At 37.1% G+C, this 19,931-nt stretch overlaps 2 protein-coding genes across 2 annotated transcripts; one reads left to right on the forward strand and one right to left on the reverse strand.

The window, feature by feature from the left end:
* Positions 1 to 7,342: 7,342 nt before the first annotated feature.
* On the reverse strand, positions 7,343 to 11,922 carry LOC107574008 (myelin-oligodendrocyte glycoprotein-like). Its single transcript, XM_016260478.1, has 5 exons — positions 11,660 to 11,922; positions 9,189 to 9,548; positions 7,665 to 7,796; positions 7,555 to 7,571; positions 7,343 to 7,396 (listed from the first exon to the last, which is right to left on the reverse strand). Exons 1-5 carry the CDS (start codon positions 11,784 to 11,786, stop codon positions 7,343 to 7,345), a joined length of 690 nt encoding a protein of 229 aa, XP_016115964.1. The 5' UTR covers positions 11,787 to 11,922.
* Positions 11,923 to 11,998: 76 nt separating this feature from the next.
* On the forward strand, positions 11,999 to 18,230 carry LOC107574011 (calcium-binding protein 2). The gene is made up of 8 exons (XM_016260483.1): positions 11,999 to 12,099; positions 12,831 to 12,875; positions 13,084 to 13,228; positions 15,387 to 15,417; positions 15,865 to 16,008; positions 16,092 to 16,201; positions 17,424 to 17,571; positions 17,669 to 18,230. Exons 2-8 carry the CDS (start codon positions 12,838 to 12,840, stop codon positions 17,695 to 17,697), a joined length of 645 nt encoding a protein of 214 aa, XP_016115969.1. The 5' UTR covers positions 11,999 to 12,099; positions 12,831 to 12,837; the 3' UTR covers positions 17,698 to 18,230.
* The last annotated feature ends 1,701 nt before the right edge of the window (positions 18,231 to 19,931 follow it).

Consider the following 19,931-nt stretch of genomic DNA (forward strand, 5'->3'; position numbering starts at 1 on the left):
GTACATTATGGTTTTCTTAAAGTAAAAGTGTAAGCATGGTTTTTGTATTTACTACAATTTGTGTAACCACAGTTTTACTACATGGTTACTCTGGTTAGGGTAACAAAACCATGACCAATCCGTGATCACTTAAACCGAGTGTATGCTGATAATATTGGCCTGAGCGCTTCGTCGTGTCTCTTACAGAGAAAAAGAGACAGCTGGTGAGACTGGAGGTAAAGTCAAGCCGAAATGTGAATGATCCTGCAGTGAAGAGTAAGATTTTGGCAAAGGTGAGTTTAATATACTGTAAATCAAATATATAACGATGATGATAAACGTGACAAGAGTATTGAGTAATAAAGTCTGTTTCTGTCCTTCAGTTAGAGCAGATACTGAAGGAGAATGGTCTGACTGATGGTAAGCCCACGTGGAGAATGTTTTCTGGAGAAAATGTCTTCCACAAGATGTGGTGTCAGAAGAGTGATGCTTCTAATGCGTCCTGCAAGAGAACCATGAACTGATCGTCTCATAATAGCATTGGTTGTGTAATTCTAGATGCTCTCAGAAGATGTGGCTCACTGAGACATCGGTAGACGTGCTGTTACCGCTTATTTATTTGTATATAGAACCGCTAACTTATTATAATAATAATAATAACCCGTGGTAAATTTAACGAATGTTACAGTATCCACTGTAGTCGTCCGCTAGTAAAAAACAGTTTAGGGATAGCATATCTTCATATCATTTATGATTTATATTTCTCAAGCTCACATGCTGCAGGATAGTAAAAGTTATCAGTGGTCATAAATGCTAAATAACCTCTGGTGCTCTTTGGTCATTTTTGACTGAAAATGTTTGCTTTTTTTTTTACTTCAATTTTGTATTTCATCGGAATGATACACAACTTCGTTAAGGTAAAAAAGGTTTTACAAATGAAAGAATAAATAAATGCTGCACATGATTTAAAAATGTTGAATTGTCCTGAAAAATAGTCACACTTGTACTGATTGCAGATATGCACAATTAGCGGATTCACCAGATTTGGAAAGTGACTTCTGTGCTTCAGACATCGCTAGACTATTGACTATACTATACACTATACGTCTCCTGCAGACTCTTTTAGGGGCTCAGGCATGAGCGCTGAAACCTATTGTAGTTGTTAGAGTGGCCAAGGATCAGCAGTCTCCAGGTAAAACTGATCGTGCAGACCAAACCTTAAGACGTAAAGACTTGAAACTTGGAGGGATTGTAGCAGGGACGGACTGGGAGTAAAAAAAAACGGCCCTGGATTTTCTCCCAAATAAGCCCACCACAACTACAAACAGCTGCTACTGTCTCACAATATTACAGCAATCCTATGGCATTTATGGCAAATAATATCACAAAACCCATGGTGACCCTGCTGACTAAAACAATAGAGACCATCACAGAAATTTGAATGATTTCCACTACAAGTACCATTACAAACATCAACTTTTAACCATTACAACCATTAAATAATGGTTTCCTGTAGTGTGTTTTGAGACATATTACACTAGGATTTAGTGGCTTTATCAAAAGCCGTGAATAGAAGGTGACCAATTACCAGTAGAGCCCAACAGGCACCATTACAGTTTCCAATAAAACCAATACAATTTTCATTATAACCAGTAAAACCATTACAAATAATGTGATGGTTACTATTTTTTTTTTCAACAGAGGATTGAAATAAATGTATTATTGAATGAACTAAAATACAGAACTAAAAAAAATATAAAATATAGAACTAAAAAAATCTACATAAAAAGAGCAGAATGCAAAATGTAAATGACATGGATAAACTTAAACCTAGAATCTAGAAACCTGAAACAACAGAATTCTTCAGTTTGAGTATTCATGTGTGTGTGTGTCAAGTCAAGTCAAGGAGTGATAAATAGCAGTGGACGCTCTAGGGGTGTCCTGGGATTTTACTATAGTGCTACAGGCTACATGCTGTGTATAGTGAGAGAGGTGGGCAAAGGTAACCTGATGTAACCTGTTCACTTTTTTCCTTTTAGCTTCTCCCAACCGCCTTTATCCTCATGTCTTTAGTTTGCCATCACGAGCCCTCTCTCCTTCGCGTCAGTTTCGGTTTATTATAAGCAAAAATAGATTGCATTAGTGCCCCCTTTTGTCAGCCATCAACGCCACTTAATCTGACACTTTTTCTTTGATGATGAACCAGCCAGGCCGAGGTTCTGGACTTCTCCATTCCTATTGTAGTAATCACACCGCCGGCAACGTCACCAAGTCTCGCCCCAATCGGCCTGACAGGGGCGCTACTGCAAGCAAAAGTACGAAATTGCTCATAACTCCTAAACCTTGGCTCATGCCGGTCAAAATGCATCAGATTCAATTGTGACATTTCACATTTTTTGGAAAACCTACTTTTGCGAACTAGTCCTAGGTTTTTCACCCGATCGGAACCAAACCAGTGCAGAAAGCTTCTCTGGAGAGTGAATACCATTAATGAACTTTCGACTCACCGTCGCAAAGGGACGTCAAAATGTTTGAAAGGGCCATGGCCACTTTTAGTAAAATGACTAGTATGGGATCAGAATCCCGCCTAAAGTATTGCAGTCACGGATAAAAAAAGAACAAGGATGAAAACAAAATTTAAAAACGCAAGTAAAAAATATATTGCACAAGATTTAAAAATGAAAGCAAAGTTTTCAGAATTGCAAACAATGGTCACGGATTAAACAATAATAAGCGTAAATCAAAAAATTTATAACGCATTTTTTTAAATAACAAGCATGAATCAAAACTTTAAACACGTTTTAAAATCATATTGCACAAATTTTAAATATTAATGCAAAATTGTCTGAATTGCGCACAAAATCGTGTTTTCCTTGGTTATATTTCTCACTTCTCTGGAGAGTGAATACCATTAATGAACTTTCGACTCACCGTCGCAAAGGGACGTCAAAATGTTTGAAAGGGCCATGGCCACTTTTAGTAAAATGACTAGCTATAACTCCTGAACGGAGTGAAAGAGCTCAATTTGAGGTCACGGGGAAAAAAATTGTGGAGATTGGCTACTTGTTGGTGATATAAGACAGAAAAAAAAAATGGCTACAACTACGCAACCATTTGTCCTATCAACATGAAAATCGCTGTGCATGGTCTTGATCCAAAGAGCCACAAGAGTCTATAAGGACATTTGCGTATCTCAAAATAAAAACATGGCCGCCATTGGCCGCTGAAGTTTGAGCACCTATTAGACAAGGTTAACGGAGGCCGATCGGACCGAAACTCAGTGGGCCTGTTTGACTCGTGTCAAATATGTCGCGCGTCTCACGTGGAGATTTGTAATATCAATAGCGCGAGCAGCGCGTGGGTGTGATCTAATTAGAGATAATGAGAACAGATGGGAAAAACTGGACCTGTCGTTGGTTTCATACAGATTACTTTATCACAGAATATTTGTTTTCGGTAAGAGTTACTTCATTTAAGAGTAGACACGGCAAGATATATTTCTCATGTCTGTATGTAAAGTATTCGCTGACTTTCAGTTCATTTTAGTGACGCGTTTCTTAAAGCAGTTCGCGGAGACAGTGAGGACTGAGAGCGCACCCTGTTTATTTTCTTTATTTTACAAAAGCACATTGTTTTGTTGTTATTATGACTTTACACAAATAAAAGATCCTTTGCAGTTTTAAACGATACCTTATTCTTATCTGTATGGTCAAAATTAACAGAGTATTTTTAGTTCTTTTCGCGATCATCAAGAAAGGCAGGCTTCAGCCCCAGGGGGTTAAAGGTTGTAGATGCTACATGCATACTAGACAATGTGTCTTGTGTGAAAATGTCCAAATGGAAAATAAACATGCACAATTGTCTTAACAATGAAAATGCTTTCCTCACAACAGGATTCAGCTCTGAACTTTGCACTTTATCCGTGCTACTTAAGAAAAAGCACTGGTGTTGAAGTATTTTGAGTCAGATCACACCTCATACTCACATTCTCAGGCTGGCTCCCTGTTACAACAGGACCAAATTTGCATCACAATTGTAAAACTTCCTCACCTTTGTTTGGAGCATGATTACACTGACACATAGCCACAGCTAAATACAGCCACAGATAAAACCATTTGATCTTCACACACAGACTCAAATCTACATCTGTCTGATACTGCCTCATATAATGTTAAGTCTATACATCTAGACTGTATTATAATTGTGAATTTCAGCCATTATTGTTTGCTTTGGTTTCTTTGGGTTTACCTAATCACTTAGCTATCATCTCACCAAGTTTCAAATGTAAATTACTATTTCTCACTTTGATATATCACTAATAATCTAATTAACTAATTTGATTTCTGCTTCTTTGTATGTTGTCCATTTCAGTTGAAACAATGATTTTCTTTGGACATTTGAATTTCTGTATTTGGTTACACTGAATATTTTGCTGATACTCTTACTGATGAAGGGGGTGTTGAAATCAGTGATTGTTGATTCTGTTATAATGCAATTTATTTGAATGTTTCCAAAAACAGTATAAGAGCTTTTCAGATCATCTTTTGTTCTCACCTTGACATCTTTTTAAGTACACCATTTAAGGGCTTTTGGTTTTTAGTCACGTGGTCAAGGAAGGGATAAAAGACGATTGCAACTGTTGCTCTGGGGCTTTCCTTTGCTGTCTCTTTCTTTGCTGGGGCCCTCTTCTTTGGGGCTCTGCTCTCCCTCTTTCTTTCTTTCTTTCTTTCTTTCTTTCTTTCTTTCTTTCTCTCTCATTTTACATACATGCTGGGTACAATTAACTATTTATGTTTTATCATCCTTCATCTATTTTGTAACTAACTCAAGCGTAACCATAAACAAATACTATTATTAATCCATTTCAATTATAAATTATGTGCTAACTTGTCTTGATTCAACATTAACTTTGAAGTACTACCTATTGAAATACAATATAGTCACTCAATAGCAACGCTCTCCCAGATATGTAGCTATTCTAACTGCGCTTATTTCCGTCGTTGGTATAAGTGGCAGTGGGTGGTAATAGACAAGAAATGTACAGTTTTATGCCATCGTGCTGATAACATTTCTTTAGTCATTTGGCAGTCCTACAGCCTGAACCACTGCAGGGAAAACACCCTTACAGAATATATAAAGACAGCCTTTGTGCTTTCAATGTGGAACTAGCCACAGCTAGACAGACTTTCTTCTCAAACCTTATAAACAGTAACTTAAACAACACTCGCACTCTTTTTGCTACTGTTGAGAGACTGACAAACCCCCCAAATCAGATTGCCAGTGAAATGCTCTCCGACAGCAAATGCAATGAGTTTGCTTCCTTCTTTTCTGAGAAGATCAATAATATCAGGGATGTTTCCAGGTGTTTCTCCAAGCTGCTCTCCCTCACCTGTAGTAAACGCACAAGGTGTAAGTCTAACATCTACTACAGCACACAGGTTGATCCATCATAGGGTTGGGAATCGTTAAAATTCTTTCGATATCGATACCGATACCAATACCTTGACTTCGATACCGGTTCCTGAACGATACTTTAAAAAAAAAAAATCAATGGTATGAAATCAATTTGAACAAAATTGATAAATATGTATATATATATATTGATTTTATTTTTCAGCTTGTTGATGTTTATACAGACTCAAAGACTCATCTCCTGAGCCACTGCACAAAGGATTAAAATGTAACCAACACAATAAATCAGTGCAAATAGTTTTAAAGCTCAAATAGTCTTCAGTTTACACACCTGTTACAGGCTACATTTACACTAGTGCGTGTTCGTTTTAAAACGCATAACTCAGACTCATAATTTCTATAAATTTTCCACTGATTTACTGTGCAGACCGATCGGTGTATTACAGTACCATGAGAGCTACAGAGAGCAGACTGCTCCGTGCGCTTTCGAATCGCTCTCGTGGATGTCAAACACTGATCGATCTGCGCCGCGCCTCTAGTCGAACACTGATGCTGCAGGCTTATTGGCCAATCGGCAATTCGGTCAGTGCCTAAAAAGTATCGAGCTCGATACCCAGCCCTATGAGGAGGTGGAGATACTTTCTTGGACTGTATATCTCATCTGACCTCACCTGGTTGTATAAACCCCTTCATCCCTTGGACTTGTGCTATAAACCTCCTACTTGAGCAATAAGTGTTCTCCCCAGCTATATTATTATGTTGCACTTTGCACTACCTAATTTGTTTAGCACATCGTGCTTGTATTTGTACTTGATCCTATTCTCATTGTGTATTTATGCCTTGGTCATTTGTATTTATGTCTTTGCTTGTCTGTATTGCTCATTTGTTTGTGTATGCTTACAGTTTGTATATATTTTTTCTAATATACTGTATGTCTGTTCTTATTGCTCACATTTATTTATACTGCTAATTCTGAAGAGCTGCTAATCGGTTTTTCATGGTTTAAAAAAAATCTAATTCTGGGTTATTTTACCTATCAGCAGACTAAAACAGTGATGTAGTATGGAAACAATTTAGTAAAATACATCTTCGGAACACTTAGAATAAAGCACACAGGTCATATTGAATACTGTTTGAATACTTCAATGGTGCTTTATATCATATTAGAACAGTCCCAGTCCCCATTATGGAAGAGTTCGGTGCTTGAGAAAGACCCTTTATTACATGCTGAAGACTGTAAAACAATTCACCTCATCATCTCTGTAGACAGAAGCTGAATGTGCACCATTACAAGCACATTCTGTTAAATTATTCCACTGTTTAGTGTGAAAAGTAATGTAGGGTAAGCAATACTGTACCCGATTTTCCCACATGCACATACACATATATAGTTCAGTACAAAGAAGTATCTATATGACCCATAAATATATGATCAGGAAAGATTTTCTAGTAATCTTGAAGACATTGGTTAGAGACGACAGGTGTGTTTCATTGGGTTTGGAGCTAAACTCTGCAGGACAGTGAACCTCCAGCACTGAGATGTCCATCTCTGTTCTACAAACACTTGAGGTTTTTACGACCACTTGAACACTTTGACCAAATACCAGAGATACGTCATGTAAGTAGACTGGGAATCAAACCTCTGATCTTGAGATTGGCAGACGGCTAGTGTTTTTGTCTTCTTTATGTCCAGTTTAAAACACACTGCAATGGTCAGTCAGGTGTCTGAGCTCCTAATAAATCAGTAAACGTTTACTTGACTCTACAAATATTGGACAATCCAGGATTTCAAGTGCACTCTGATCACCTGCTCCAGGATTGAAGAGAGGAACGACTGATCCAGAGAATCTGCTGCTGATGGTCAGGAGATGTTTTCTCTCTGTGACGTTGTAAAATGACAGCTGACCGTCATCATAATCGAACAGAACTCCCAGTCGCTCAGGTCTCGGAGTCAGAGAGAGTTTAACTGGTGGATCAGTGCTGGTGTAAAAGCCATGAGGACTGTCTGAACACAAGAACCAGTAACCAGCTGATGGATCTTTTTATTTATTATATGATTTTAAAAAAGCCCTTGCTAGGTGTACTGCATTAAGTTAACTGAGACTTATAGCTCTTGTATATCATTGCTCTTTTGTTGGTTTTGATTGCTTCTGTTGTCCTCACTCTAGGTTGTTTCTTCCCTGCAGAGCAGATCAAAAATATCAACACATGAGATGCATGAAACAAAAACCTCCTGAAAACTACATCTTTAAGATCTTTCAGCCAGATTGTACCTGTTAGATTGTCTCTGTATTTGTAGAGGCACCCAACCAAACTCAGCATCAACATGAGAACAATGAGAACGGTGAAGAAAAGAGCCTTCCACGGACCTGATGAAACAGATGGATCTGAGACAGAACTCCACTCTGGAAAAAAATGTATAATTGAATAAAATATATAGCAAAACATAGAAATTATAATAAATAAGTTTACAAAAGAAAACGACAACAACAGTGCACATCAGCATGACAAGGCATTTGCATTAGTTCTTATGTTCATGTATGAACATCATGACTTACACAAGACCTGAGAACATACTGAATGCATCATATGGACCCATTATTGAATCTGATAAACACCGGTGGAAAGAAAGTCTCATGCGTTTGGAGCAACATTATGGAGAGTCATAGATCAATGAAAACATAATTAACAGTTGCGGCTTGTGGACAATTCTCTAGGTATGGCTGTGCCACAACCAACAGCTTTAGCAAACACCCCAGCATGATTTGTCCTAGTATAACAGAAGGAGAAATATTAAGACTTGAAACATTTTAAATACTGTAACGGCACTTGTTTTGCCAAGGTTTCTCACGAAACTGTATTTTCTGCAAGCTCAAGGTAATTAGTTTTTTTATTATTGTAATAATTTACAATTTATGTATACAGTGCAAAAGCAAAAACTGTGAGGAAAAAATAAATAAATGTCACATTAGGCATGCTGCAATTCTAAACAGGACCGCACACGGAGATGCTAACAGACCACTATCTTCGATTGCATTTATTATTTGTACTGTGTCAGCCCCCCAATAATATCAATAAGCTTTGTGCCTTTGGTACTTTTAATATAAAAAGTATCCTGTCAGTTTTATAACGAAATACAAACAATATGCCTTACAATAAAGTTTTTCACATCATATTTTCACATCATTGATCATGTCTGTCCTGTGTTAGAGCCACAGCCTGGTCACTCGTGATCTATTCCCTCTGAATGTGCATTCTCAATGGCCACATCTGCATACTGAAATGTGCTTGCTGTGCAAAAAGCTATCAATGCGCGGAGAGCACACATACATGGTTAATAATGGACTCACAGGTGTCTAATAATGTATGACTCCTGTATGTCATTACAATTATCTTTACCTTGATTACAATCGCCATCCATCAAAGGTTTTACTGGTACTGGTTTGTTATTCTGCCCATACAGACTAGTCCTTTAGGGGCGATAGAGAAATTGCCCATTTCAGATAAGATTTGAGGATGCTGATTGGCTAAATTTTATGTCATGTCTTGAATATGTTCACAGCAATTGGCTAAACTGCTAAACCCTCCTCCTGTGAGCAATTTCTCGAGCTCCCCAGAGCTGAACTTGAGACATGCATGTAAAGCATATATTTTGCACTGATGATTTTCTTTAATATCATATCATACAAACATCATATTGTATGATTTATTATTATTATTATTTTGTGTGTGGCTCAGGGAGGGCAGAGCTCTATTGGCCAGACACCACTGATAATGAATTGTAGTTTTTGACTCACCAGTGATTTTGAGATCTACTACTTTGCTGCCATATTCTCTGTCTCCACTCACATAACAGTGAAATGAACCTTCATCCTGAAATGTGAGTTTCTCTAGTCGTAGAGAGACGTCTCCATCCTTCAGTCCACCAGACTGATCTGACCGCAGAGCCAAAGAGCTTCGGTTCCTGAAACATTCCTGGATGTCCTGGATCTTCCCATGATTATAGAGCAGAACAGGGTTGTTGAACTGATCGTGACGGTACCAGCGGATCTCCAGAGCTTCAGCGTTCTCAGGAGGAGAGATCCAGCAGGGAAGAATCCCTGTGGATCCCACATGAGCCACTATAGGATCACCAGGAACCACTACAAGAAACGACACTGACAGACAGAGACACACTCAGTGAAATATACAGTGTGTTAGTCTTCAGTCTGTTTTTATTTAATATCAGTTTAATTTATCATATAAAATTAATATAACATGTACATTTAAAATCGTTGTTCTGTGAATTTTCACAGTCTTTTACTAGGAATCTATGCATTTGGGAATTTCACATGGAATTTCCCGTTCAGATTGTGAATTTGCGAATTCTTCCACACTGATGAACCGAAAACCGATTGGTTTTAAAGTGAATCCTGTGCTTCATACATCGCTACTCTATTGACTATAAAACCTACAACAGACGTTTTTGTTTGCGAAATATCTCGCTTTACTTAACAGTAGGGAGAGTGGGGGACGGTTGCAACACTTCTGCATTTCCTTCAGTTTCTCAGAGACTGTTTGTATTGGAAAGCCAAAATTGACCCACATCTGTCAGCTACTCACCAACACTGCTGTAACATGTGCACATATGATAATATACGTACAATTTATACTTGAATAGACAGAGTCAAATATTGCAACTGACCCCACAACAGGATGGTTGCAACATTCATTAAAATGGAATTAAAACCATGCTTAAATATAATTTTGAAATGTCTTTATTTTATTTGTGCACAGACAGGGTCTTCAAACTGGCTGTTATTAAGCCTCTCATCAAAAAAACACAACTTGACCCCAAAGAACTAGTTAATTACAGACCGATCTCGAATCTCCCTTTTCTGTCCAAGATACTAGAAAAGATCATATCCTCACAATTATATTCCTTCTTAGAGAAAAATGGTATCTGTGAGTGTGACGAGAGGGGCGGGGCCGAGAGCCGTGGGAACGGAGCGAGGCCGGTGGGGTAAATGCTAATGCGCTCGGTTTCTAAAAATAACAGCAGGTGATGCCTCACTAAGACAGATGTCATCAGATGATGAATGACGCTTCATACTCGCTGTGATTAAGTGGAAAGATATTCGTGTGTGAACATACATTTGTCTGTGTTTTCTGTTGTTATGAGGCAATTGAATGTCTAGTCATAAGAAAAGTCTTTAAAGCATGATCTCTTTGTTTCATTCATTGACATATTGTATCATTTATCCAAGGAAGCTGTAGTTTTCTATGTGATTTCTTCCGACATTTAATACATTTATCTTCAATACGACTGATATTAATCATAAATTCATCACAACATTTATTTACTTGATTATGTTGTAATACTTCATTCCAACTTACTTGGGGTGGCTATACAATACTACAATATTAAATTCCATACATGGAGAAAGAGAAACGTTTATGCACAAAGATTCTAATAAAAGGTTTTCAGGTAATGGAATGTCTGCAGATTTAAATGAATCGTTAATGTATATTAATACACCACCATAATGCGCTTCTTCATTCTGTTGCTGTGTTTGATGGATGGACAGCTTTGGGAAGTTTTACATTCTGTATGGGTTTGAGCATCTCGTCAGCTTCAGAAATCACAATCAGACTTTGCTTTTCAGGTCATCGTGCCTTTCATTAACTCAACACTGAAGCATCAATCAATGTGCCATTAAAATAACTTACAATATTTCTAAAAAGAAATGTAAAACCCAAAATACAACAATCAGCCGTTAAAATATCGAAAGCATTTGGCTGAGGCACATTTACACATTTTTAATCAAACATTTTACACGTTATGTTGCTTCATCAATATACAGAGTGATAAGAAATACAGCTGTAACATCATATTGTGGGACTCTTTATCCTGATAACGTGTTTTAGCCCTGTTTGTTTTGTCCCATAAGACATATTCATTCAGCAGAGGCTTTTTCCCAAAGTGACTTACACAAATGAGGAACATCACAGGAATGTGTCACTAGAACGGCCAACATTCACAGTATAGACTGCTACGTTTAATGATCGATTAGTACACAGGTCAGAGTAGAAACTGACGTGTTTGAGACAACAGAGAAGTGTCTGCAGAGGTTTTTTGTATAAATAGATGCTTCTACTTCTGATTAATGTAGACGTAGCCTCAGTAAAGGCTGCTCTTTAATGATCTGCTTCACAAATACTCCAGATGTTGTAAACCACATAAAATCACGACTGTGTTCAGGTGCTAAATGAAGTTCGAGTTACTTACTTTCTTTAGCTGGTTTCTTCCCTGCAGAGCAGGTCAAAAATATCAACACATGAGGTGTATGAAACGAAAGCCTTCTGAAAACCACATCTTTAACACCTCCAGGATCATTCCATATTAATGAATACATTGATAGGCCTATGTGATCGCTCAAACAGCCAGCCTATAGAGGAAAAGACTGTTTAACAGTTTGAAATCCGTCCCTGTATTTGCTCTTCTCTGTTCTTCCAGCAGGAAAGCTGAGGTTATGCCAAAGCCCTTGCGTGATCAGGTTCCTCTGGTGTTTTCTTTGGCCGCACACATGTTTCCTGCTTTAATCTGGACACGTTTAGCCGTCTAATCACCTTTAAGGTCTTCTGACGCAGAGACGGAGGCACAGACTGAGCAGGACCTTCAGATCCTCGGCGTCTCTGCTGGAGAAGCTTCATCTTCATCTGTCAACGGTAAGATTTGTGAACAGTGAAGCAGAGGTTTGCGTTCAGTTTAACCAGGTGTGAGAGTGTAGCCTGAGCTTTAATGTGGTTTCACACTGAATCTGTTTGAGTGAGTTTAGGATGGATTTATTCCATAATTTTTTGATTCGCAAATTACATCGGTGCTATTCAAATGCAGAATGTATGCTGGGGGAAAAATGCAATATGGCAACAAAAAAAAAATGGCCAAGACATATATTTAAATATATGATAAATATATGTTGTAATGAGCTCTTTGTATTTTTGAAACTTAAAATATGTTTTGTTTCAACCTTCATATACCAGAATATTATGTGACAAATACAATGTTTTTTTTCCCCGACTGAGCAATATGGAGGACAAAATATATATTTTTAATGCTTTTAAATTTGAGAAAATGGTCAAGAAATACATTTAGGCTATGCAAAAATATTTAGAAAAATATGATCATATATATATATATATTATTTTAATATTTTGAAAAATATATTCAAAATGATATTTTTTGCCGTATGGGATGCTTAATGTTCAGAGACAAAAGAACTACAGCAGTTTGACATCTGAAATAAAATGAGAGTAGTTTAGTAAACCACTCTTGATGAAAACTTATGAAGTGTTTGTTTGTAAGTTATTCATTGAACTGTTTGCTGTAAATCAGGTGCAAGAGAATCCCATAGTCGTCACATGTATATTGATGTTGTGATTGTGTCTCTTATGAACAGCTGTAGAATGGCACAGAAAGCAGACAGAACTCCATCTACAGAGAGGTGAGGGAACGCTTGCAGCGATGTTCTGAATGAGCTGAACTCGTGTTAAACCTCAACCAGAGAAGAGTGATGAAGAATAATACAGAATGTCCTAACACAGACTGAGTCAACACGTTTTATTTGAAACAGTGTTATATGCAAATGTTTCTGTTCTGATTAGTTTCTCACGCATCTGCATGTTTTCTTCATTAAACTCCACCAAATCCAGCCAATCAGCTGATGACTCCACCCCCAAATCCGCCCTCCGCAAGACAGCGTCCGGCGACGCCTCCAAGAAGAAGAAAAGCAAGAAATCAAACGAGGATGCCATGAACAAGGTGTACACTAACCTGCTGAACAGCATCTTCGGACAGGTATCTCACACCTGCTCTTGTGTTTGGAGATTCTTACTACAGTCTTAAGCACCTGAATCAGCTCTTTAAATCAATAATTCATGCAGAAATGACAATTCTGTACAGGCAAAACACAGAGCTCTTTCACTCTGCTTTTCTGATGACGCTTCACTGTGGTCACAATCTGACAAGCTCCAAAAAAGAAGAAAATGCCATGAAATGCCAATTTTGAAGTCATTTAATAGCTCTGAGTGTTGAACAGACCCAAACTGACGTCATTATTGACTGATAATCTTTCCTTCATGATGGTCACTAAACATACAACAACCTTCAGACGTCAACAACATCACTGACGTCAAACCTAGTGACGTATCTGCAGTTTCCATGCTTAAACATGCGGATGAGATTAGTTGTACTTAGATGTTTATTTGTGACTGAAACGTCCCATTGACAATCAAGCACGGTGCATGCAATATTATACAGTAGAGAAACTCATCTATGAGATTTTACACAGATATACATGAGATTCTGCACTGATGACACCAGTACGTCTGTTGATTTCATGATGAAACACAGAGTGCCGTGTCTTTGTGTTTAGTGCATTGACTCTTGCGTTCTCAGAGCGTGATGTGTGTGGTACGTCTGTTAAACACTCGTTAACCCCTGTAATCGCACTAAGACTGTAATAATAGCACATGACGCGGTTCAGTGTCACTCCTCATTTACTCTAACGAGGTTTAACGAGGCTTAAGCGGACGGAACAGGACAGTGGTGTTTGATTCATGACTTGACTCGTGCTCTACACGCGTGTCTGTGTGTTTCCTAGCTGCAGTTCATTTCTGATTCCTTCTTATAGTGTTGAACACAAATTAAATCTGAATTTCGATGTGTTTGAAATGTTTCGGGTTACTTTTATATGAAATATAAAATCTGTTCCCATTCTAGTGTTGTTTTTAAAACAGTTTTTAAAATTCTAATATTTAAGATTTTAATGTTAATGTTTTTTTTTTTGATAGACAAACTCTATTTTTAAATTTCTACCCAGTTAGTGAAATTAGCAAACTGTATAATCAAATCAACTGAAGATGACGAAAGAGCTCATTTGATACTCAGTCTGACCTTTAGGGGGTCACCATCACTATTTCCTTTCATTTGTACTTTATTCTCAGAGCGTTTGCTGAACCTCATCAGAACTGAGTTTAGTGGCTCTCTTTGTGTTGCTGTCATTAGATTTGATGTTAGGACGAAGTTTCTGGTCACTGACACACATTTCTCAACTGATAGCTCATGACATTGTGACAGAATCACCAATGCCCAATTCAGTAAAAAAAGGACAATCATTTTTTCATGAGATTTTTACAAATGTTTTTGATTTGCAAATTTTATATTTTGCAAATTGCAGCAAGCAAACTGTTAAACTGAGTAAAAATTAATAAAGAAAAACTAAAAAAAACTAGTTGAAATCTGTACAGGAAACTTTTTATAAAAACTTTTTTATTTGCAAATTTAAGAATGTGTTAATTTGCAAATTACTCTGTGTAGAGAGTTAAACTGAGTAAAAATTAATAAAGAAAAACAAAAAAAAACTAGTTGAAATCTGTACAGGAAACTTTTTATAAAAACTTTTTTATTTGCAAATTTAAGAATGTATTAATTTGCAAATTACTCTGTGTAGAGAGTTAAACTGAGTAAAAATGTATAATGAAACACTAAAAAGCAAAATAGTATGTCATTTCAACAAGAAAGGAGTTAAATGGAATAAAAACACAATGAAATAGCAAAATAGCAACATTTATGCTGTGTAAAATTGGAAAATGAAAAACAAAACAGAAAAAAAGAGAAACTGACTAGGGAACGTTTTCATCAGATTATTTTTAAAAATAATTTAATTTGCATATGTAATAATTTGCATATAACAGCATGTGATGCTAATCGAGGCAGAGTGAGAATATGAAAGAGAAGCACACAAGTAAACAGTGACCATAATGTTGATTCTTGAGCGATTGTTCTGTGACCCAAAACATGCCATGGAAACTTGGATTGAGTCGGAAGCTTTAATCTGAATGTGTCCTGATTGATTCTAAGCCTCTAATCAAAACAACACATGATTCTTTCAGATCATTAGCTCTTATAACAACCACATACACAACTAATGTGATCTCTCTGTGTTTGCTGTCAGGAGCGAGAGTTGTCTCAGCCAGAGCTGGACGGTGAGTATCACACCATCTGACCATCATCACATCACAGATCATCACATCTCAGGTCATTACATCACAGATCATCACATCACAGATCATCACATCTCAGGTCAATCATCACATCACAGATCATCACATCTCAGATCAATCATCACATCACAAATCATCACATCTCAGAACATCACCTCACAAATCATCACATCACAGATCATCACATCACATATCATCAAATCACAAATAATCACATCACAGATCATCAAATCGCAAATCATCACATCTCAGGTCATCACATCACAGATCATCACATCACAGATCATCACATCACAAATCATCACATCACAGATCATCACATCTCAGATCAATCATCACATCACAAATCATCACATCACAAATCATCACAGATTATCACATCATATCACACCTCCGCTCAACATCAGCACACGCCTGCTTGTGTTCCAGAGCTGGCCGAGGCCTTCAAGGAGTTCGATTACGATCAGGACGGCTATCTGAACTATAAGGATCTGGCCGAGTGCATGCGGACGATGGGCTACATGCCCACAGAGATGGAGCTGCTGGAGATCATCCAGCAGATCAAGATGAGGCGTCAGTATCTGTACACACTAATATAATAAACTCAAGTGTCATATATCAGCGTCTCAGGTCGCATGGTGTTTTTGTGTGTTCAGTTGGAGGTCTGATGGATTTTGATGATTTCTGTGAGTTGATGGGTCCCAGGATGATGGTGGAGACGGCGGATATGCTGGGACTCAAAGAGCTCAAAAGCTCCTTCTGTCAGGTACAAATGCAACCACAAACACTCATCAGTCACTACATAGATCTACAGGTTACACTATATCATACACTGTTCAAAATGTTTTAAAATAAATGAACACTTTTATTCATCAAGGACACATTAAATTGATCAGTGAGACATGTGACAGTAAGACATTTATAATATTACAAAATATTTATATTTCAAGTAAACCCTGCTCTTTTGAACTTTCTATTCATCTGTGAATCCTGAGAAATAAAATGCATCATAGTTTCCACAAACATATTGTGCAGCACGACTGTGTTCAACATTGATAATAATCAGAAATGTTTCTCGAGCAGCAGATCAGCATATTATACTGATTTCTGAAGATCATGTGACACTGAAGACTGGAGGAATGATGCTGAAAATACAGCTGCGCATCACAGAAATACATTACAGTTTAACACAGATTCACACAGAAAACAGCTGCTTTACACTGTAATAATATTTAACTGTTATACTGTGTTTTTGATTTGAAAAAGCAGCCTTGGTGAACAGAAGAGACTTTCAAAAACATTAACAAATCACAAGCACACTCATTGCGTGTTTTTACTGAGGGGTTTGTTGAAATCAAATCACTTTTATTGTCACATCTCCAACAGCAGGTGTGTCGTGGTGAGGGAAACGCTTGGGTGCGTGCTCCAGAATACAATTGACATGTTTAACAAAAACATACACGTTTAGACACTTTTAACAGTATACTTTTATGTACAGTATATACACTATATAAAACAATACACATACAAACATAATACTTTTGTATATTTATTGTTATATATCATTCACACTGATTAATACAACATTTTACTCCTAAAAACATGGTGAAAATGTGTCTGTTTTCTGTCTGTTGACATTATTTTCTGATTTATGGAGTGATAAAAAAAAGGAATCCAAAACCCCGCTCTGAAAAAACCTACTGAATCAAACTACAGTTTTGAACCTGAGTGCATTCAGTGTTCAGATTCATGTGCTGGACTTGTATGCAAATTAGCGCATATTTAATTAGATACCTCATTTGCATATCTGAACATAACATTTCACAACACAACGTGTAATACAAAAACTGTAAAAAAAAAAAAAAAAAAAAGGTGTGTCAAAATCAGTCAATTGTAGTAAGGTGAATCTATTTTTTGAACCCTATTCAGCTGTGATGTCTTGCTTCAAATGTAATTGAGCAGTGAATGAACTGTGTGTTTGTGCTCAGTTTGACGCTGACGGTGATGGGAAGATCTCTCTGGATGAGATGAAGGAGGCTTTGAAGTCTCTGTTAGGAGAGAAACTCAAGAAAGGAGAGCTGGAGGAGATCCTGAAGGAGCTGGACCTGAACGGAGACGGAACCGTGGATTTCGACGGTGAGAGATAATAATAATTGATACTATAATGACATGCTGAAATGGAAGCATTCAGGGATGTGAAGCAGCAGTGATCTGATGTTGTTGACTCTTCCAGAGTTTGTGATGATGCTGTCGATGCGATAACACCTTCATCTACTGTCACCCTTCCTCATCCAACAGCAGACGATTCGGGGAAACCTGGAGATATCTGGCCTCTTGATCACTGTGTTTTCCAGATGAAATCATTTCTGTCACTAGATGTTGGTCTGTGTGTGTGGACTAGTAACTATAATAGTTTAAATCTGTTCATTTTGTACATCGGTTCCTAACATACGAATGGAGGTTGCCAAGTGTTTTCTGTGAACCGAGTTCATGAATGTCAAGTAAATTAAATCTGGCCTGATCATAGAAGTGTGACTTCATCACAAACTAGCTTCAGGTAGAAAAAACAACTCCTTCGTAACATTTGTTCTAAACGTTCTACATGATTTGTTACAGTGATGCATTGCAGCGTGTCGATGACTGTGATTTGATGTGAAATACTGGACGTGTGTCTGATGTGTAAAGGGTTAGAGGGATTTTTACGTGTAGATATTTGATCGAGTGTCAAGTTAATTTTTTTCAGTTTTGTTAATAAAAAGTAAAAGTCTGAAAAAGCGTGAGAATTTCTATAAACATGATAAAAAGCATGTTTTTTGAGAAGAGGCACAGAAAGTAAAAACATCAGAGGAAAGCTCTTCTCTGACAGAAGATAGATAATGATCAGTATCTAGTTAAAAGTCTAATGTGTGAGTCTGTATAGTCTGAAGCCCTTTTCTGCCAAATCATGCTTTAATAAGTCATGAAAAGTCAAAGTTATGACTATATTATTAATGATTAAAGTAACATTTTTATCTTATGATTTAGCATGTCATAATTTCGTTTTATCTCATTATAACTCTTTATTATAATTATGACTCTAAAATGTATATATGTATTTTTTCTAACTTGGTGGAAATGCGCTTACATACTGTCATATGAAATCCTTTTGCTAGATATGAACAGTGTTGGGGAAAGTTACTTTTAAAAGTAATGCATTACAATATTGCGTTACTCCCTAAAAAAGTAACTAATTACGTTACTTAGTTACTTTTTATGGAAAGTAATGCGTTATATTACTTTTGCATTACTTTCGTGTTACTTTTTAAATATGAGCAGGGCTTGATTGTTTTTAATATAAGAAGCTCTATTTATAGCAAATATAAAACTTTCACACCAAAAAGTGTAATGAATAAACCTCAGGCTGAAGCAAAAGTAAATCAGGTCTGTACAGTAGAGCGCAGGAGAAGAAACACTCTTCAGCAATAAAAAAAACAAAGCACAATTGTTAGTTTATCTAAAGTCATTTTTGCTTATTAGTACGGTTGAACTGGATCATCAAAGGTCAGCAGCAAAGATATTGGTTAGTAAAATGGGATTAGATACATTTGTGTTATTTAACATATTTAATTATTGCAGGTTTGCGTCATATTCTGAGTTTGCATGTCACTGTTTTAATTCATTTTGATGAATACTAAATCTGTTTTTTGTGAGTGGGATGAATTAATACACATTCACATTTAGTCTAGAACTACAGTAGCATCATGTTCACAACTCGAACACGATTTCTCCCATTATGGGGACAGGAGAGCTGTCAGTCAATAAATGGGAAAACAAAGTAACTGGCATTACTTTTTTGAAAAAGTAACTCAGATATATTCTTGTAATTTAAAAAAGTAATGCATTACTTTACTAGTTATTTGACAAAAGTAATCTGATTATGTAACTCGCGTTACTTGTAATGAGTTACCCCCAACACTGAATATATATGATTCATAATTTTGTCTTTTGTCATTTTATTTATTTTGCTGCACAATATATTTTTTGTGCACAACTTTTTTCTTCAGCAGTTTATGAAGCTGTAGACTGAAGGCGCTGGTGTTGGCGGTGTTCCTCGGTGTGTGTGTGTGTGTGTGTGTGTACTGGTTTATATATCCTGGTGGGGACTTAAACCTGACTATACACAGACTCATGGGGACTCGTGTCACGGTGGGGAGCTAAATTGTGGTCCCCACGGGTACAAAAGCTTATAAATCGTACAGAATTAAGTTTTTTGAAAATCTAAAAATAGCAGAAAGTCTCCTGTGAGGTGTAGGTTTAGGGGTAGGGTTGGTGTAGGGCAATGGAATATACGGTCTGTACAGTATAAAAACCATTACGCCTATGGAGAGTCCCCATAAACCATAAAAACAAACCTGTGTGTGTGTGTGTGTGTGTGTGTGTGTGTGTGTGTGTGTGTGTGTGTCTGTGTTCCGCGGTGGGTGTGTGTTTGGACTTATACACTCTTATATAGACTTATA

Source organism: Sinocyclocheilus grahami, unplaced genomic scaffold (genome assembly GCF_001515645.1).
Source record: "Sinocyclocheilus grahami isolate Dianchi unplaced genomic scaffold, SAMN03320097.WGS_v1.1 scaffold2089.1, whole genome shotgun sequence".
Taxonomy (NCBI): domain Eukaryota; kingdom Metazoa; phylum Chordata; class Actinopteri; order Cypriniformes; family Cyprinidae; genus Sinocyclocheilus; species Sinocyclocheilus grahami.